The 21,066-nt window shown below is 42.7% G+C and overlaps 3 protein-coding genes across 5 annotated transcripts in view; 2 read left to right on the top strand and 1 right to left on the bottom strand.

The window, feature by feature from the left end:
* The window catches only part of ALDH1L2 (aldehyde dehydrogenase 1 family member L2), a 42,111-nt gene extending 37,681 nt beyond the window's left edge, over positions 1 to 4,430 (top strand). For both annotated transcript variants that reach the window (XM_027797614.2, XM_055711130.1), the window contains exons 21-23: positions 1,193 to 1,298; positions 2,433 to 2,632; positions 3,653 to 4,430. In XM_027797614.2, coding sequence (XP_027653415.2) covers positions 1,193 to 1,298; positions 2,433 to 2,632; positions 3,653 to 3,708 — 362 coding nt within the window. In that variant the 3' untranslated portion in view covers positions 3,709 to 4,430. The remainder of the gene's footprint in view (positions 1 to 1,192; positions 1,299 to 2,432; positions 2,633 to 3,652) is intronic.
* Positions 4,431 to 5,885: 1,455 nt separating this feature from the next.
* On the bottom strand, positions 5,886 to 14,287 carry NOPCHAP1 (NOP protein chaperone 1). Of its 2 annotated transcripts, none has more exons than XM_055711133.1 (4): positions 13,955 to 14,287; positions 10,893 to 10,979; positions 7,668 to 7,804; positions 5,886 to 6,094 (listed from the first exon to the last, which is right to left on the bottom strand). In XM_055711133.1, exons 1-4 carry the CDS (start codon positions 14,133 to 14,135, stop codon positions 5,912 to 5,914), a joined length of 588 nt encoding a protein of 195 aa, XP_055567108.1. In that variant the 5' UTR covers positions 14,136 to 14,287; the 3' UTR covers positions 5,886 to 5,911. The 2 variants fall into 2 exon arrangements, with proteins under 2 accessions (XP_055567108.1, XP_055567107.1); XM_055711132.1 differs by lacking the exon at positions 13,955 to 14,287 and adding an exon at positions 12,228 to 12,364.
* Positions 14,288 to 14,746: 459 nt separating this feature from the next.
* The window catches only part of SLC41A2 (solute carrier family 41 member 2), a 58,279-nt gene continuing 51,959 nt past the window's right edge, over positions 14,747 to 21,066 (top strand). The window contains exon 1 of the mRNA XM_055711131.1: positions 14,747 to 15,154. The gene's annotated coding sequence lies outside the window, so the exon portion shown is untranslated. The remainder of the gene's footprint in view (positions 15,155 to 21,066) is intronic.

Genomic DNA, 21,066 nt, shown 5'->3' with positions numbered 1-21,066 from the left:
TTTTACACTCTAAACAAAAGCCATCATGATTGTCTCTGCTGCATTATGTAAAGCAGCACTACCACGGGAGCAGTAAGCCCAAGATACCACTTGAGAACAGGGCTTTCAAGTCTCATTTTAAGAGAAGCTGTGCAATTGAAGCATAATATACAAAACTGAATCAGAATCTAGTCTGTATGGGAATCTTTTGCTCATTTATTCCTGTTGTTTGTGAGGCATTCAGGCCTTTTTTGCAACACCCTTGAACTATCAAGAGCCGTTAAGTATAACTGTATCAATTTAGATCAAACTAACACTAAAGCTGAGGAAACTAGTAGCAGAGTTTGCATAAGGTTATTATTATCAAAAGCCTTTTTTGCCATATAGATGATATGTATGCTATGTTCAGTGGGCAGGCATGAAAGCAACATTTTCTCATGGACATCTGTCCTTTGTCAATAATGAAGGAGAAACATTTGCATCAGAGTTTTCAAAACATGATGATTACATTCCTAAATAAAATGAAAGTAGAGATTTGTGACTATATGAAATCGGTGTAACAAAACTAAATAGGAGATCTTATGGAAGGGGGTGGCATTTATGTAAAATCTTTGACATTGATTTTACCCACTCGCACTGAACACACTCACCGCGATGTAGGTGACCAAGATTGCTTGTGTATAACTTGATTGGCAACAATGAGCTAGCTTTTGGACACCCTTCAGAAATGAACAGTCATTATGAGGCAATTCTTTACCTCAGAATTTTCTTTACTTCAGCATCCATAAATCTCAGCCAAAGTTACTGCCCACTGCATGTTTTCCCTTGTTTGGAATATACCAATCTTTATGACTACAGTCTATCTTCTTGTTGGGTAACAAGAAAAACAGTGGCTTCTGTGACCTTGTCTTCCAGCTGTCAGAGCACAGGGTCTTGCCCTGAGGAGTCAGTGGGGCTGTGGCACGCAGACCTTCTGGCCCGGCAAGGAACAGCACATGCTGGTTTTCTGATCAATACAGGCCATTCTTTTACCCTTTTTTCTTGCTGATTCTGTGGTGTTTATGCACCTGCATTTCCGTTCATGCTTCATTAATTTCAATCTTGATATTTCCTGTGTCAAGTCTCAGTGTAGCTGTGGAAAGGAGATGGCCTGGACAATGCAAACCACAAAGTATTTTCACCATGCTCGAATGATGCTCTGTCCTCTGTTTAGGTTTCTTCATGGAACCGACTGTATTCACAGATGTTGAAGACCATATGTATATTGCCCAGGAAGAGTCCTTTGGTCCTGTGATGGTGATTTCTAAATTTAAAAATGGGTATGTTCTCCTCTGGTTACTATTAGAAACTTTTATTTTCTCATTTGCGCCCGAAGTGTAGCAATGATAGCATATATAATATGTTTTTGTTAAATCTTGTAAGACCAGTCTGAATCCCCAGATACTCTTCCAGCTAAATTCTGAGAAAATACCCTTTTTAGTAGCGGGTATCCTGCTCCACGTTGATGTAGAACTAATGCTATTAGCAGTGTGTGAAGGGATAGAATGCAGCCATAAGTGCCAGATCTTAAATAAGACTTAGTATTCAGTGAAATATTTTTACTGAAGTTGGTGTGGTAATTGCAGTAGCTTAATCAAATTACAAAATGTGTATTTTTTCCAGTGGAATCACGTGTTTTTCTCAGTCTTTCGTGATATAGTGGTGTTGTGCATTGTGTAACATTGGTACATTACTGTTGCAAATGAAAATCCCTCTGTATATTTTGTAGCCTGCCAGTTCTAATAGCTTTCATTCCAATTCATAAGAATTATTTTACACATAGATGAGATTCAACCCTATGTAGAAACTTCATATAACTGTCTCTACAAGGTTCCATTTTTTGCAGTTTGATAATGCAGTTAAGAACCAGCCACCGATAACCCTTCAAATCTATAAATTATGTATGGTGACAAGGGACTGTGTTGAATTTTTTAAAGTTTTAAATTATTACGGATTTTTGAAGCTATATGGAAATGAGATGCAACTAGAAAATAGTGCTCTGGACACGGCCTGAAAAGTTCTGTTTGATGGAAGTCTGAATTTCAGCATTTATTCTCCATTAACTTGTAAAGCAGGCCAAAATTTTAGCAAATAGATTCATAATCTGCTGCCAAGCTTTGCTTTAATCCTTAAATTGTACTGTAGCTGAGCAAAGTTGGTAGGCATACTGCAACTTTTCCTTTGACTTTTCTTAGTGTAGAACTTAACCATTGAAATGTAAGGTTACAAGCTTTTCAAGTTTGAAGCAAGGGTATGAATTTCCATAGATCTGTCAGATTGACACACAGATTAGTCCTTAATAAGGTGTCTTAAAAAAGCTAACTGGAGAACAGCGAGCATGGGAAAAGGTGTTTCAGTGCGTCGCTAACACTGATTTTACCTAGTTGCAGTTAAGTAATTTCTTTCCCCCGTAGGGATGTCGATGGAGTGCTGCGACGGGCCAATACCACAGAATATGGCTTAGCTTCAGGAGTTTTCACAAAAGACATAAGCAAAGCTCTCTACATCAGTGAAAAGCTAGAAGCTGGAACAGTTTTTATCAACACATATAACAAAACTGATGTGGCAGCACCATTTGGTGGATTTAAGCAGTCTGGCTTTGGGAAAGATTTAGGTAAGTTGTTCTCTCCCTCCCTCCTTTCTCATGTGACAGTCCAAATCAACGAAAAAACCACCTTAGCTGTGCACAGCATATCTAGTAAAATGTGAACTATGGATGCATTTCCTGCATCTCCCACATTTCTCCAGTTACAGTAATCTAGTTGCTCTCCCATCCCTACAATATTCCTGCCTCAATACCTCCAGTTCAGCCCTTCCTGTACGTTTGCTATAATAATGCTACAGCACACAGAATATTCCTCTACAGCTCCTTTCAGAGCAGTCAAATTACAGCTCATCCAGAGCTGCGTACAGGCTACCGAATGTTGTCGACAGCAACAGTATTGGCCAGAACCTTTCCCTCAGAATGATAATTTAGGTTTCTCCTCTAAATCTTTAAGAGCAGGGGAAACATTTTTATGTCTTAAAATGTCATCAAAATTTTCCAACAGCCACAGAGGAAGATGCATTACAAAAACCTTTTCTTTTCAAAACCATTTTTAAAATAAGTGGAGTCTAGTCTGTCAAACTTTACAAGTCTGGACAGAACAAGCCTGCTGGCAAAGAAAAATGAAAGAAAAAAATAGTCAGATTTTTGCTTTTGGAATCTCTAGCAAGCGTCAGACACTTCCTGAAACTAAAATGAGTAATATTATCAGGAAAAAAAAAAAAACCCTACAAATTTTTACACAGCTTCTCTACCTAGAAACTTTTAACATAGGTAAACCGAAGTGTGTAAATTCAGCTCTGAACCCCCAGTGGCTACCCTACCTAGAGACTGCCACTCGGTCCCACCCAGGTGGCTGCTTGTTACATTCCAGCTCCTTTTTCCTTCCACATCTATTGGGTTTGGCCTGTTGTCAAACCAGTTCTGTAAATCTCAGTGGGAGGGTAAGTTAATTAGTTTTCATTGTTCCTTAAGGACTCAAATATTGGCTACAGCATTTTAAATTTTTTCTTAATGATGCCGTTAGAGTCTCTACAACATCCTCTAATTTAGCTGCTATTCTAACTGATGAATATTGTCCTTGTACAGGTGAAGAAGCTCTTCATGAGTATCTCAGAACCAAGGCTATCACTGTGGAATATTAAAGTAACAGCTTCACTTGGAGAGTAAACTTTTGGGCCAGTTTGAATCTTAATGACTCCATGAAGCGCTTAATACCATGCCCAGGATATGCTGTCTGCAGTGCTACAACTGAAAAAGAAAACAAACCCAAACCAAAACAACCATTCCATGGATAAGTTTCTATAAATCAGGTCCAAATTTTAGTTTCCCTGACAGATAAAAGCATTTGGAAATGGACCTGAAGTTATTTAAATTATGCAGCAGCAGCTATTAGCACAATGCCCCCCAAACCCCCAAGAATGTGGTTTAGTTTATTTTTACAAATACAACTGAAGAATGAGTTCTCACATGCCTACTTCTTATTTGTGTGAACATAATATTTACATAACCATTTTAAATCCTTAGTCATTAGGCTTCTCTTAAAGTTGAACTAAAATATACCAATTATGCCATTTTTGCTATAAACCAGTTCGTTTTACAGTAGCAATTAAACGTTCTGCTCTGGTGATCCTTCAGCAGTACAGAAGACCTTTGTGCCATAAGAAGTAAATCAATGCAAGAAAGTGCACTTACTATGATCTTTGTATAGTACATACAGAGTTGAACCTTGGTGTTAAACTATGCATATCAAGATAAAGTTACTGAAAATATTTTCTATCTTTTTGTTGATATGGAACATGTGATCTGCCTGCAATTTGAAAGGTGGTTACATTAACAGATTAAAATCACTTTTTGTGTCTGTGCACACAGAGTGTTATCACTGTTTTATACAGCACAATTATTACTGTGTCTTTCATACTTTTTTTTTTTAATCTATGGGAAAATCCCTCATAAAATGACTGAGTTAAGATGTTGGCTTTCAAACTTTCTACAATTTAAAGGAAATTTTCCATAGATCTGTGGGCGGCCATTAGAAGTAGCAGTCCCATTCTTTGATTCCCATCCTTCCTCTTTGCTAAAATATTCTGTGGTTTAATCAGTTAATCCCAGTAAATCATGTCCCCATTCTATTTTTAAGAAGCCGCGTTGTGAAAGAAAGACCAGAATCCTTATTATTTCTCACCATGAATACTACAGAAACAGATACTAAAACTATAGCTTTAAGTATGGGATTAAAAGTAAATTCTGTAAGTAATTGCAGGTTTCAAGTCATGACAGTAATATTTCAACAAATACAATAGAGAAAGTTTTACTTTAATGGTGCAGAAAATACAAAGTTCCTTTAAGAAACAAATAATGACATCCAGGAGCATGATACTTCTGAAATGCAAAATGATCCATGAAGTAAATACAACAGTCCAAATCACCGTATTTGATCAATCTGAGGTAAGTATGAATGAGATATACTTCCACTGATTTAGGTTAGCTTGAAACACATGTGAAGCCAAAATACAGGCCAGCTGAGAATTCACCTTTTTATTCTTCTAGCAGTGACAGCTGTCAATAAAACGGAGAGGACAGAAACGTGGCAGGGGAAGCAGGAAATGAAAAGTGTAGCTTAAAGCAATTGTAGAACCACAGAGGCAGACTTGGCCATTTCAGTACTGAGAGTATCTGCGCTACAGCTACAAATGTTGCAGATCCAAGCTAGTAACCCCGCCATAATGACAGGGAGCTCAGGGCAGGGATGGAGGGTAAGTAACCCTTGGCTGAACAGTCTTCTTGAGTCATGGTGGTCCTTACCCGTGGTAGCTGATCTTGAAATGACTTCAGCTGCTGCTTTAGTGTTCAGCAGTTATTGTCATAAATGCAGTGCAGACATCTAATGTACTTTAAGATAATGTTTAATATTGAAGACATTGTACATAACACTTCACAGAACACAGAATATAAAAACCAAAGCTTTTTTCCTAGTTAACTCTCTCCTGCCCTCAAAGCAAAACCTTCTTCTAACACACTACAAAAATCTTTCTTCAAAGCAACAGAACAAGAATTTTAACTTAATTAGTTCATGTGCCCCACGTTCCAGCTGCTTTCTTAGTCTAACCTACTATACAGTTCATTTCCATGTTGTTTGATGAATAAAACAGTACAGAAATCCAGCCTGCCTCAGTCATGAGTGGGTTCTGAAATCTCCACCGTGTAAACTATAGCATTTCACATGATCCTGAGGGACGCTGCATTGGGAAACAAAGTAGTTTCAAGGGCCTTTTCTTACTTCAAAGTAAGAAAACACAATTTGGTTGGCGGTGTGGCAGGGTTTTTTTTACGCAAAATAAAATGGATTTACTCATTTGCTTTGCTATCTAAAATTTCTATTTTGCCCTTTTCTCCCTTTTGTTTAGGAAACTTAATGTTGTCTATTGTCACTTCATCAGTTATATAGTCATCTTCAGATTCTGAGTCATCTTCTGAAGTCAGTATCTCTTCATCTATATCAGAATCATTCAGTTCAACTACAGCCACATTCTGAAAAAAAACCCCTTTAGTTAGCACATTATACATTTCTATACCACTTCTGTCATTTGAGTAAAACATAAAGCAAACACATGAAACAGCCTACTACCATAAGAAAACCACAGCCACAATTAGGAATACTTTTGGATTCTCCTAGGATTATGACAGATGCCATTAACAGATTCCTAAATATGTAAACTGCCATTTATATTGCCCTATAGCAAATATAAGGCCATTTTTATATCATTATCAAGGAGAGAAATGAGTCAATAGCTGAACTCAGCTGGTCTAAATCAGATATTTAAACTGATAAGCAGGAGGCATCACAACTAATTTTCAGTAAAGACTTCAAATGAAACCATGTAGTGTATAAGGGGTCACAACATACATACAAGTGTGGGTGTGTATATTTACTAACATAATTCATATCTTATAACTTAGTAGTGTTCACAGCACAACTACTGCAAAATAGCAAGTAGTTGAAATCATGAGGATATTTTTTCAAGTAAAAGTGATCATGTACTTCCATACACAGAGCCATGATTTTTGAGGTCTGTTTATCTCTCTGAAAATACCTATCTTAAACTGATAATCTTCACCTCAAAAACTTCCTGTATGCAGCAAAGCAAAATACAGGAATTTGATACGCAAGTAAATGTCTTCAGTGATTTGCAAATAGCATTAAGCTATTAAACACTAGGTCTCCTGGCTTGTTTATTATAAATCCAAGACACTTGGCCAGACAGTGTCACATGAAAAAAACTTTTAAAAATCTTGTCCAAGTTACCCAATTCATTGTTTTCTCATTATTTATTTAGACTTCTTCAGCATATACGAGCACTGGACAGCCTACTGCATATAGGCTGGACACAACCTATATGAACTCTGAATCCAACCAGTGGCCAATAAATCATTCTGACAGCTCACACACCAGACCCCAGGCTGCCTTATTTCTGCATTTTATCTTGTGGGTCTGCAGGCCAGAAGGCACTTGTCTGGGACATGCACATATCACATCACCTTCTTACTAAAATTCTCTTACATGAACATGTGGCTGCAGCACTTCAGTTAAAAACAAAGAAAATATGATATGAATGTAGATAAATAGACTAATACCAGCCATAAAGGATCACAGCAACACTAACAACTCTTCTAAACCCAAGACCTATTACAGCCAGTCCTAAAAATACCCACAAAGCACAGCTGAAAGCCAGTTATTACTCTTACACTAAAGCCTTCTGTTACGCCTTACTACACCTTACACTGTCCAGTTTCTAAACCACATTACTCATGAGACATTTAAAATACGATTTAGTACTTTTGATTCAGAGTTGCCGATTCAAAATTATGTGTTATTCTGGCCTTAAACTACTTCATCCCCAGTCAAAAAATTGCAAGTATGAAAACCAAGTAGTAAATTTTAACCAAATAGGCATTTTTATTACATCTATGTTTTGAATTTATGGAACACGGACTAAAATGGTAAAAACTTAGCTTTATCTATTGAATTAGCTCATTTTAAAATCAGAGAATTATTTTAATCACATTACAATTTACTTTATAAAATCAAAAATATAGTATTTACCATTTCTATAACTTTTTCTGTTGCACTGTCCACATTTTCAATATCAAACTGATGAGCTGGTGCTGTTACCATTTTTCTTCTTAGCTCATCATTTGCGTGGGCCATCTGTGGTAAAAAACTCTGTACTCGGTCCAAAACTGGAAAAGAAATAATTATCACATGTATATATACAAACAGATGCACATTAGTTTATATTCATACCGCAGAAATCTGAGCAGTTAAACAGATTCCATTTCAACCGTAATTTCTAGCTGTCTACCATCTTTAAGATATTTTAATAGCAGGATTTATTACAGTATTCATTTTTGCAAGACACGAACAGCAAAAAGATATCGAATCTATTGGTCAGCATGTGGTGCAGGAATAAATCGCTTCAAAATTCCACTTGGATACTTAAAACAAAATGTGACTACTTCACAGAAAACTTGCTTGTAAATTCCATGGTTTTAAATATATATTGAGTGCCGTCTTGACTAACTTCCACATCAGCATTATCTCCAATGGAAATACATCCTCCTTTCTTCCCTATGGAAAAATTAGCTGTAGCACAGATGCCACTGATGTCATGCTACACTAAAAGTTCAATATAATTATCAAAAGGGGCTCTGAAGTTAAAACGGTGGGAGAGAGACAGATGCTTTATGTTGAAGTACAAAGCACTTACCCTCTGCAGAAATATCCCTCTAGCTCAATGGGACTTCCCAACACTTTTAAGATAATCAGTGTCATTAGAAGAATCACACCCATTTCCCTTCCATGGAGAAAGGGAATATCTTCACCTGCCTCCAGAGTTATTTCAAATAACAATCTTTGCTCCGCGTGTGCAGGTGAGCCAATTGCTAGTTTTCACTCTCCGGAAAGTAAAAGGTACTATTTCAAGTGAGCTCCACAGAACTCTTAACAGGTATCATCTACCTTTGAAACGCTATCAACTTTGTAGAGACTTTTAACCAGGAAAGAATTATATATAACAGATAATTTTTTATTACTTTTTAAATCACAGCTCAATCACAAAATAAAACTACAATAAATTGATAGGAATCAATTTTAAATTGAATACTTTTCTACACCAAATATTTTATGCTGAGAAATCACTTCTGGAAAAAAAATAAGCCCAGATCAGCAAAAAACCAACAGCTCTATACTGGAAAAGAACAACCTGAGACTAAAAAACTCTGGCATATTTTCATGAAGACAAAAAACTCCCGTATTGACATTACACACCCTTTGACACAGTTTCCCACAGCATTCTCCTGGACAAACTGGCTGCTCATGGCTTGGACAGGTGTACTGTTCCCTGGGTAAAAAAAGATGGCTGAACAGCTGAGCCCAAAGTGTGGTGGTGAATGGAGTTAAATCCAGTTGGCAGCTGGTTGCAAGTGGTTTTCACCAGAGCTCAGTACTGGGGCCAATCCTGTTTAATATTTTTGTCAATGATCTGCACGAGGAGATCAAGTGCACCCTCAGGAAGTTTGCTGACAACACAAGTTGGGCAGGAATGCTGACCTGCCTGAAGGCAGGAGGGCTCTGCAGGGGGATCTGGACAGGCTGGACCAATGGGCCAAGGCCAGTTGTATGAGGTTCATCAAGGCTTAGTGCTGGGTCCTGCACTTGGGTCACAACCACCTCACACAGCGCTACAGGCTGGGGGCAGAGCGGCTGGAAAGCTGCCTGGTGGGAAAGGGCCTGGGGGTGCTGGCTGACAGCTGGCTGAGCATGAGCCAGAAGTGTGCCCAGGTGGCCAAGACAGCCAGCAGCGTCCTGGCTTGTATCAGAACTAGTGTGGCCGGCAGGACAAGGGGAATGATTGTCCCCCTGTACTTGGCTCTGGTGAGGCTGCACCTTGAATACCGTGTCCGGTTTTGGGCCCCTCACTACAAGACAGACACTGAGGTGCTGGAGCGTGTCCAAAGAAAAGCACCGAAGCTGGTGAAGGGTCTGGAGCCCAAGTCTTACGAGAAGCAGCTGAGGGAACTGGGGTTGTTTACCCTGGAGAAAAGGAGGCTTAGGAGGGACCTTATCGCTCTCTACAACTGCCTGAAAGGAGGATGCAGCAAAGTGGCTGTCAGTCTCTTCTCCCAGGTAACAAGTGATAGGACAAGAGTAAATGGCCTCAAGTTGTGCCAGGGCAGGTTTACATTGGATATTAGGAAAAATTTCTTCACTGAAAGGGTTGTCAATCTTTGGAACAGGCTGCCCAGGGAAGTGGTTGAGTCACCATCCCTGGAGGTATTTAAAAGACATGTAGATGTGGTGCTTAGGGACATGGTTTAGCAGTGGACTTCGCAGTGCTAGGTAAATGGTTGGACTCGATGATCTTAAAGGTCTTTTCCAACCTAAATGATTCTATGACTCTAGTTTCAAAGAAGAACAATGTTGCAGCACAAACAAAATAGGAGGCTGCAACAAGACTTTTACAGTCAGTCAGATTCTACTGTCCGGTCAGGTTCTACTGTCCATGCTGTTTCTCCTTCCTCCAGAGGTCAGACCACACTACTCCTCCTCCATCCAGCCACCTCTCCCACCATCCTCAGGGCTATTTAACTACTTAGCTGGAAATAGCTACAGCTGCACATCATCCATGTCAATCAACCCACTGCCTTCCAGGCAAGGCCACAGCCGCATAGTATCAATGCTAATCAACCCACTGCATTCCTCTACAAAACAATTTTTACACTACATCCACTTATGCATGGAGTTACACCGAAGCGAATGTTAGCAATCTATTTGTAGCTTTGACTAAGAAAGAAGGAACACAACTTGATTAAAGAAAAAAGTTTTCTTAATGCATTCAAATTAATTTGTTATGAATGAATGGTGATACAATCTGGCTTGATAATTTTGCCAGCACATTTATTAAAAAATGAAGTTCTGAAAGTGATCTACGTTAGCTTGCATCAATTTGAAAGTAGTTGACTAAATGAAAACCAAAGGTACAACCTGGCAAATTCACTATAGGCAGACAACAGGAGTATTTCTGCAAGGAGAACTAAATCCCTAAAACTTACAACTGTAATGCCCAGCATGGCAAAATCTAGTTTTGCAGAAACAGCAGTTACATGATTAACCTGTAGGACATGCAACTGCAATGGAGAACCTAGCACCAGCAGAAACAGAACACAAGAGTTTCTCCCTTTACTAATGCAAGGAAAGCACTGAAGCAAAAGTTATTCCAAAGATGTTACCTACTACTTGACACTGTTCCAATAATGAAGCCCTACTTACCATTACTCCTTGGCATCTTAACAGTCTGTAAAGTTGTGGCCTTTTTGCTGCTACATTTTGAATTAATCAACAAAGTTTCTTCCAGCCCTGGAAACAAGCAAGTATTTGAAAGTTTACCTGTGTCAACTGCAAATGTTACATTTTAACTGTAGGGCTCTCTTCTTGCTGCTACTTTCCCACTTTCTAAATAAAACAAGACTAAAGATGAAGATTCAACTGTCTCTGCCTCCAGGAATTCCACTCTGCTTTCCTTCAAATACTGTTTCTTGATGTCTGTTTGGGGTGGTCATCTCAGTATTTCTGTATGTAGTAGGTGGTGAATGTCTAGAATTTGCTACCACAAGAGGCTGTGAAAGCAGATGGATGAGCAGGCTCAACATGGAATTAGACAAATTCAGGGCAGCAGAGTCATAACCAGATACTAAAAGGACTGAACAGGAACGAACCCCCTAGCATCCATACACCTACAACTGCAGATACTGTGCAATTACAAGAATGGGGAGCACACAGTGCTTAAACAAAATAGTTCTCTGTAACTATCATCTGCTATTGCTGTTCTTGGAAGAAAGAACACTGGGCTATATGGAACACTGGTCTGACCCCGCAGATCACTTCTTACAGTCTCCCACTGTTTTTAAAGTCTTTGTCAAAGATATATTTAATGACAGTTAACAACACAAAGAGAAGCTACCTTTAACACCCTGCAGCAAAACACATCGAAGCACAGCTAATGTGTGCTATCCAAGCTGATTTAAGCCCTTTTCCTCGTGTGTGTCACTGTGGTGGCAATCAATGAAAGCGGGCCACAAACTGCGGCGCTGATGACCTAAATTTAACTATTTGCAAGAGTTGCGCCATAAAATCCAAACGATGTAGGAAAACTAGTTAGTTCTTACACCCGCCAAGAGAGCCACATGCCCTCCATCATTAACTAAAGTGTAGCTTCAGTTAACATTTTTTTAATTCTCACAGAAAAGTCATTACTACTGTCGATACTAATTTAAAGTGGCTCTTCCCCCGTATTTACTGCGTATTATCGTAGTAGTGCCCGGGAAAACAGGTGTGCTTCAAAAAACGCGAGATGCCATAGCAGTGAAGCGGCCGGCTGAGCCCCTGTCCCGGGCTGCCCACCGGCGGGCGAGGCCGGGCGCCCACCTCGAGCCGAGCCCCCGCTCCCCGGCTTGGCCCGCCCCGACCTCCTGGCCCGCCGGGCGCCCGGCCTGAGGCCCACAGTGCCGGTCTCGGCCCAAAGGCGGGCGGAAGGCCCAGTTCAGCCTGGAGAGCGGCGGCGGCGCCGCCGCCCCGACCGGCCCTGCACCCCCGCGGGGCCCTCACCTCCTCGGCGCCCCACGGCCAGCAGCTCCCGGGAGGCGGCCGTCCCCGCCGCGCCGCCGTCCCTCGCCATGCCCCGTCCGACCCGGAAGTAGCTGCGGGCCGGGCGCTCACCGCGGCGAGGCGCAGCGCCCCCTGGAGGGCGGGAGGGGAAGAGCAGCCCCGTAGCTGCGGGCCGGGCGCTCACCCCGGCGCGGCTCCCCCTGGAGGGCGGGGAGGGGCAGAGCAGCCCCGTGGCCGCGGCGGGGGTGGGGTGCTCCTCTGGGGCGCTACCGCCGCTGCTCACGTCGGGTATCCGGCACGAACACCTACGCTCACGTAAATCTGGGGTTAAGAATGCAGAAAAGAACATAATTCACCTCACTAAACAAAAACTTTTTTTTTAATCTTTATGAAACGATTTATGAAACAAGAACTCCATCCCATCACGCGGAGGAGAAATGGGAGTATGAAACTAAGCTGCGAGCAGGTAATGTTACTTGAACGCCCGCCAGCAGCTGCTTTTCTTTGAAAACTTTCCCATTTTCATTATCAGCTTTTAATGAATGCATCTAAAATTAAATTTCAGACCCTGAGGGAATTTTAGTTGTCATTTGGAAAAGACTCTTACACAACTACCAAGTTGACACTGGCCAACCTGTTATTCAAGATTCGTTCTGCAGTTTCTGTCCCTATCTGTTTATAATCTAGACAATGTGAAAACTATAAAAAGAGAACTGAATAGTTCATGATGAGACAAGACGGGAAGTCCAAGCCAAAAATGAGAAAAAGTAGTAATCAGGTAAGCGGTGTTTATGTGCTGTCATCACAAAGAACACAATAAAAAACCCAAACCCCAAACAAACCCAAAGCAGATCCCAGTACGTTAGAATTAATTAACACAAAGGAGTAAGAAGCAAACCACCTGTGAGGCCTCAAGTAAGAGACTGCACTGCTGTTTTCCTGACAGACTGGCCCAAGCAAGTGTCCTCTGCCCCTTTCCCAGGCCATCTGGAGTGCCAGGTGCATGCCACTGAATTTGCTGCCTGGTTTGCACCTTTCTACCCAACTGTGATCCAGAACTTTGGTTTCCCAGAAAAATCCTATTGTGAGCTTCAGTGAGTGAAAAATCTTGAGGACTGAGGTTTTTGCCTTGGGCCACAAAAGTGAGTCCTTCTGAATTTGTACACAGCCCAAAATAACAGCGTGTGAACCTCAAATAATATATTTTGTCCTTGGGTATTACATGATTTCAGCAGAGGGAGGGGCATAACACTGTCAAGGAACCTGTAATAGGGAGTGATGAAACAGTTGCCCAAGATCACCAGATAAACAATTAGAAAAGCTAGAAATAGCACCCTCAGGTGCTATTCCCAAACCTCAGGTTTGTAGTCTTAACTCGTTGGCAACAGAAGCAGATGTGATCTTTATCTGATTTTGCAAGGTGGCCCAACTGCGTATCCACACTGCTTAACACATGAGCACACACAGGGCATGGATATATATGGCTGCTACTAGGGTAGAGGGACAATAGCATCAGTAGCTACAATTCCCAATACATTCAGGCATGAGACAGCATTCACATCTGAATTAAGAGCCATGAGGTGTGGGCTGCTTCATTCATTTGGTGCAGCATTGACTTGAGAGTTCAAGCTGGTGCTGTGTATTTCACTACTGTAGTACAGATTGTTTTGGCCCCAGTCCCATACATACACTCTCCTGTGCTTAAGTTTCTGCTTTTCCACACATACCCACAGCAGCTAGCTCCTTTTTACAGCAGACACTTGGTGACTTGCACATGCCGTCTTTTGTTCTGTCAATGGAAAGGAAAAGAGATGCTGTAGACCTGGCTGCTGTCATTGTCATTAAATCCCGGTTCTTTTTTCTTCTTCCTCTTTCTTCGCTTCCACCTTCCACTTGAGGCATCCTCATGACTGCGAAGTGTTGAGCAACAATCAAGGAAAAATGCTAGTAATGATAATGAATGCACAAATGTAGCTGGCTGGGCTATTTTCAGGTATTAATATAAAGTGTGTCTCAAAGCAAGAGCTTCGAGGACTGACTGAGAGGGCCCAGCAGGCCTCGGCTCCGCGCTTCACTCAGGGCAGGCAGTGATGCCAAGGGAGCCGCTCGCAGGCTCACACTGAACGCTGCCGGCAGGGCAGCCGGGCCCGCTGGGCAACCAGACTATTACAACTGGCCCAAACGTTTAAACAATTGCATTCCCAAGGAAGCCATTATTACCCAGGTGGCAGGAAAGCACGAAAATGTTCCAGTAGCTGACATTCTGGAGTCGACACCAAACGGCGCCCCCCGCGCTACGCTGCTGCCGAGAGAGCTTCGGCGAGTGGAAGCCCGGGCTCCGGCGCCAGGGCTCCGGCCCTGCGCCTGCTCCGCTCCCGGCCTCTGCTTCCCCCGGGCTGCGAAGCATCGGCCGGGCCCCGGCGGAGGGAGTGAAGCGGGGGCGCCGCTTCGCCCCGTGCCGCCACCGAGCACCGGGCTGCCCGGGGGAAGCCAGAAGGCGCAGCGGGCTGGGGAAGCCCCTCGGCGCAGGCAGCCGGAGCTCGCCCGGGGGCGTCGGGCCGGGCTGCGAGCCCGAGCCCCGGCCCCGGCTCCACCCGCCGCAGCCCCGTCCCGTCTTCTCCCCTCAGCGGCGCGGCGCTACGGCTGGCGGCGGCCCGCGACCCCGCCGCTCGGCCCCTCCCCCGCCCGCCGCCGGCTCAGAGCGGCCGGTGGCGGCGGCGGCTGCTGCGCATCACTGGCCACATCATCGCGGGGGCCGCCCGCCCTCCCGCCGCTTCCGCGCCTGCTCAGTGGCGGCGGCGCCGCCGCTCACCTAGCTCCGGAGCTGTCACCGCCGCCGGGCTGGTCCGGTCCCTCCCTGCCCGCCGCCTCCCCGCCGCAGCGATGGAGCGGGATCCCGGGCCGCTGCCGGCATCGCCCTCGCCCAGGTGAGGAGAAGGCGCTGCCCGAGGGGGCGGCGGGGGGGGACGCCGGCGAGGGGAGAGGGTCCGGGGCGGGCGGGCGACCTGCCATCCCGGGGCGAGGCAGGCGGCGGGCGCCGCGGGCGGGAAAGTTTCCTGGCGAGCGGCCCTGGAGGCGCTGCGGCCCCTGGGGCGATGCGCCTGCCCCGCCCGCCGCGCCGGGGGTGCGCAGGGACCCCCCGTCCTCCTGCCGCGCGGGGCGAGGCTCGCCCCTCCCGCCTCCCGGACGGCGGGCCCTGAGGCGGCCGCCCGCCCCGCAGCCCCTCCGCGCCCCCTGCACCCGTACCCCTCGCCCCGGCAGGCTCCGCTGCCCGCCCGCTGTCCGGCGCCCGGCCGCGGCTGCCGGGGGGCCGGGGCCGCCGGTGCCCTGCGCGCCTCAAACCCTGCGGCTCGTTCCACCGTGCGCGCAGGACGCGCTCCCCGGGCAGCCCGGGCGTGAGCCTCGGCCTGGGACCCTCCGCGGGCGCCAGGGCCGCCAGCGCTGCCGGGGGCCTTGTTCCCTGGCGCTCCCCGCGCCCCGATGTGCTGGCACGTGTGCCCACCTGTGCCCAGCCGCCCGATGTGCCACCGCTGGCACAGCTGGCAGACGGGCATGGAACCCGTACCCACACAGCACACCTGCGGGCTTCGACCATCACCCTTTTTTTTATTTACAAGCGTTGTAATTAACACATAATGGTATGTTGATGCTCTTTCTGTACTTTTCTGCCAAAACATAGGAGCGATTTACTCTAGTTTCTATTCCATCATTAACTCTCAATTAAGTTCATTTGTAACTGTGCTTCTTCCTTTAATTTCAGTGAATATTATCCTCTCCTTTCCCCCAGCCTGCCCCGCTGCCCAGGATGCCCGTGTATGTCGTCACTCGTATTTGATCGGAGATTATAGACTGCACTACGTTAGCCAGGCTCTGATAAATAGGACATACAAAATGAAAGAATTTTTTAGCCTTAGTGTCAGGAACAAACCCTAAATACAGGAAAAAATGTCTGCTTATTTATCTTTTCTAGGTAGAGTCCTAGCAGCCTTTAGTAGACATCCTAAGTTATCCTCACTTTACCGGTTCAGTTTCAGTAAAAAAAATGGGAGCACATGGGAAGACCTGTTCTGGCAGCATTCCCTACATATACTGCCTTAAAGAGATTGTGAAACTGGAACCATAAACACTACAGTAGACTGGTAGACACTTTAGAAGGACAAATAACAGTGTATCATTTTCTTTTCAAATACCTTAGGGTATTATCCACAGAAAACAATGTGAAGTCTGTATCCTAGTGCCTGAGTTAATAAGCAATTCATCCCTCCTTGGTGATGACAGTAGAAACCTGTAATCAGGTTCCCCAATAGTACAGTTTGGACTCATCCTGGTTAAATCCCTCTTGATTACTTAATCTAGAGGACTGCACGATCTCCCCTATTTCACACTTCACCATGGGCTGGGTGTGATTTGCCTGGTATGTTTCCTGTTGGTATTCTGTTTGGATGATCTTAGAACCTGACCACATTTCACAGCCTTGCTACCTTGTTTCTGGCTCCGCTTTGGTCTCTTCTAATTGAGTTGCCTTAAAAGTGCAGAGGCAAACCAAATCTTTTTTTCCCCACAGCTGCTTTTCTGTTCCTTGGGGCCAAATCTGAAAGTTGCCATGTTCAGGAAGTGGAATGCAGCAGTCTGAAAACTGAGCCTGAGGCTGGCCGCTCTTTCAGTGTCTTATATTCAAGAAGGCATCTGGAGATTCTTCAATATATTTTTTCCCCTTCTTTTTTTATTTCTTTTTTTCTCTCTTTTGTTTCTTTTGATATTGATTTAACCTAAAACTGCCATACAATAAACACCATGTTACTCAGTTTACTGCATAATATTTAAGAAATGGTATGTAATGCCCATACATCTGCTTTGCACACAACATTTGTTGATCTTCAGCATGTTTTTCAGTCTTTAATACTCAACATTAAGTACCTGCTGTAAATAATCTTAGCCCAGCATACCACCTTGGGTTCTAGATTCTACAAAACAGTTCATGATAATGTAGTCTGTTTGTTTACTCTCTATGATGCTGAGGTGGTATGATGTAGCTTTCACTTTCTACTCATAGCTCCACTACAGCAATGTAAACAATTAGCCACAGCTGTGATAAGGATCTCAGTGTAATACCAGGAACTTGTATGTACATAGGACACAACAGCAGAGAAGAGGCCACGCAGATGCCTGTATCACCTCTGTAAGTCTGAACTTAAAGACAGCCCCCAAAACCTCACATTTCAAACTTCACAGAATCTCAGAATTATTGAGGTCAGAAGGGTTCTCAGGAAATTTTCTCCTCAGCCACCTCTGCTCAGTGTAGGGTCAAGTAGAGCAGGCTGCTTAGGGCCATGCCTCAGCTAGGTTTCAGATATTGCCAAGGATGGTGCCTCCATAACCAGGAAACCTCTGGACCAGAGTTCAACCACCTTCATTGTAAAAAAGAAAAAAAGCAAAAAGCTTTTTCTTACATTTAAATCAAATTTCCTGTGTTTCAGTTTGTGCATGCTACCTGTCATCCTTTCACTGAAAAGAGTCTGGCTTCTTCTTTGCAGACAGAAAAAGAGTCTTTGAAGCCAGAAAAGAATCCAGCTTCATCTTTGCTTATTATGGCAAAATATTAAAGCTCAGTATTTCATTAATGTTTCAGATTACTTTCCTGAATCCCTTTCCAAGGCTTGTTGTTGTACCGAGAGAGGTTTCTCAGACAGACACGTTTAAGCTATAGTATTCTATTGCAGACCACCTAGAAGTGCAACACAGAGATTATTATTGCTTTGAATATTACCTGTACAAAAATATTTGAAGTTTTTAGGAAAATGTTTTTTGACTGTGGTGTGATTAGCTTTGGATTCTGTGAAAGCTCTCAGTATTACTTAGATAGGTGTTATCTTTTGGTTTTTTTAGCCAAACTCTGAAAGAAGTCAGAAAATTGATTTTCCCAGACCTAGACTTCGGTAAATATTTGTTTTAGCCTGTCATAATGTCGACTCTACAGAAGTTTCATACTTGATGATTTACCATTCTTCCTCCTTCCTCCTTTTTTTGAAGGTTCTTAAGAAAGCACAGTGATTTAATTACTAATTGTTTTCATGCTTTAAATAAGTTATCAGCAGTCTAATCACTATATGATCAAATTTAGCTGTAGAATGCAGTCTCTTAATCCTGCTTGTGCTAGATGTTCTTTAAACCCTGGGAAAGCATAGAAGAAACATCTCTTTTCCATGCTGTTGAGAACTAATTCATGGGTATGTCTGAAGCAGTGTTGGCAATTCATTTGGGTAATGATGAAGAGTGTTCTTGCTGCCTTCTCATCGTCATCTTTCTCAGGTGAATCAAGACCAATCAAGCAAATCAAAGGTGAAGGATGGAAAAATGTGATAATGATCAGGTGTTCAGTTTCACAGCTGAAGTATCTGAGATTTTTCTAAAGCAGCTATCAGTTTCCAAAAGTCAGCATCTCTTCCAGCTCATGGCCCTATTTTCCACACCATCTGCTTCTGCCTGTCCATTTTCCACATCATATGAACTGTCTCTGTATGTATTTTTTAAAATGCTGTATGCATTAATTTTGTTAACTCTTATAGGTAAAATTGGTTTGTTATCTGTTGGATTGCTAAGTGTCTCACTTTTCAGGAACACAAACAGCAGGGTATGGCTGTATTTCCTGTTTGTTTATGTTTGCAGAACTATTTGTTTATGTTTGTTTACATTTGTGTATGCTTGCAGGGCTGTCAGAGAGCTGAATAATATACAGTAGTTGTTACGTGGTATAAAATGTATGAAGAAAAAGAAGAAACTGTTAAAAGTAGGCACTTGGGAAACAATAAAGAAATGGAAATTATTGTATTCATAGTCTGGATATAGCTTGTTATTCTGCTTGTAGAGACAAAGACAAGGTGTCCTTGCATTTCACGTATAGTGTGCCAGGTATGAGAAATTTGAGGCTGTTTCCTGGCTTCTCAAAGGATCTGTGTTTCTCTCATTTCCTTTTTTTAGTACTTCACCTTCCTCTGTAACCTCCTGGTTATATGGCAAGAAATCAGATTCACTTATCACCTCTTCCTACAGAAACCAGGGATGGGATTTTTGAAGATCTTTACCTCCTTTTCTTCATATGAGTTATTGAAGTAGAGCTTGCATCTTTACCTGGCCATGTCTTTTCTAGACAACAATAACATTAGCATTGTTCTTGTCAATGATAAAGCTGAGTTCTTGTCCCTAAGGTTATACTGTTTCTTAGATGGTTTGTTGCATTTTGTAGGCACAAAAAAACCCGCCTAGAAGTTTATTAGCATTCTCTAACTTAGGATAAAACTATTGCATCAGATGACATTTGGAAAATTATCTTTGTTGGAACAGGTTTTCAGAAAGGAATAGTTACATTCGTAGTTATGTCCTGTCTGTATGCTCTGAAGAAGTAATTACTTTTCACTATATCGTATATTTTTCAGTTTGTCTTAAATTCTCATTTTTTCAGCATTTATCATTAGCTCACTTTTTGTCAGTCCAAGTCTTTCGGTAGGAAAAACATAAATGACTATCAACCAAACTTCTTTGTACTACTTCAATTGTTAGCTGTCCATACCAGCCGCTTCCTCCCTTTCTAACTTGCTAGTTGATTGAATTATTTTTCTGTTTTGTCTTTTTTTTTCCTCTTAAGTGCCATTTCTATTTGTTAACACTTTCTCATACTAAATGAAACCACAATCTTTCCAAAAGATTTCTTAAAAAAAAAAAAAAAGATAGTAAAAACTTGAAAGGAGAAAAATCCGTATGTTAGAAAGATACAGATAATTAACCAAAGTATTTTTGGCCAGAGTTCCAGACCAATTAATAATTTCTGTGAGTCACTGGTCTAGCACTCCGGTGATGTGACTGGAGGACATATTGGAGAAACCACAATGAGAGCCAGACTCTGCCTTGTTAAAGCTACTGGGAAATTTTCTTAATGTATTCCTCCACAAGTGAAATAAAATCCTTCATATGTTACTCCTCCCCTCGCCTCAAAAAAGATACCCCCTTACCCCCCAAAAATAACCCCAAACCCAATGAGGATGCTATGGGTCTGTCTCTCATGGACACTTTTGGATCTTAATTCTACATCCCATATTTGAGTTCTGACATAAAGTTTCACTAATCTAAATGTTTCTTGTGGGCAACTGAAACTCAGCCAGCTGAAGTGGTCCAAAGCTTTTCTGCAAGCTTCCAAAGTAGCGTGTCGCTTCCCATCATCATAGATCAGTTGGCAACCTTCAGCACCCTAGGCTATACCCTTCCTGAAATTTTAATTTTCCTCAACTGCCATGAACTTCTCTTGTATTCCTCTTAATACTTCTATTCTTTGTTGATGTCATAGAAGCTAGTCATAGTTAGGTTGATAGTTTAATGTTACTTCTGCTTCTGCTTGTCTTTTTTTGGACACCATTTCTTCTTTTTTTTTATAGATAATGCCGCTTTGGGCCAGGAAGAAACAAAATTGCCTCTTCTTGTTCTGCCTTTCTGTAGCACTTAACAGAGAACCATTTTGGCCTGTGGTTAGAGCTCCTCTGGAACAGCAGCAAAAGTTGTTTTGTTATTCCTAATTAAAGTGTGTGGAAAACAGGACTGAGGCCTAGGAGTTTTTACTGCGCTTACTCAGCACAGCACAATCTGCTACAGAGCGACAAAAGATATTGCAGGAATCCTGGTTACTTAAATTACTCTCTTGGTCTTGTGGAAGAAAGATCGCTTTTTTTTTTTCCCCAAAGAAGCTTGACTTCTTTCTAAATCAAGCAATGAACTCCATTGGCATTTTAAAAACATTTGTTTCTTGGTCAGAGCTCCCTTGGTTAAAGCAATTGGTAGAGGAATAATCTTA

This window comes from Falco cherrug, chromosome 5, assembly GCF_023634085.1.
Source record: "Falco cherrug isolate bFalChe1 chromosome 5, bFalChe1.pri, whole genome shotgun sequence".
NCBI classification, from domain to species: Eukaryota; Metazoa; Chordata; class Aves; order Falconiformes; family Falconidae; genus Falco; species Falco cherrug.
This window is presented reverse-complemented; position numbering and strand designations above follow the sequence as displayed.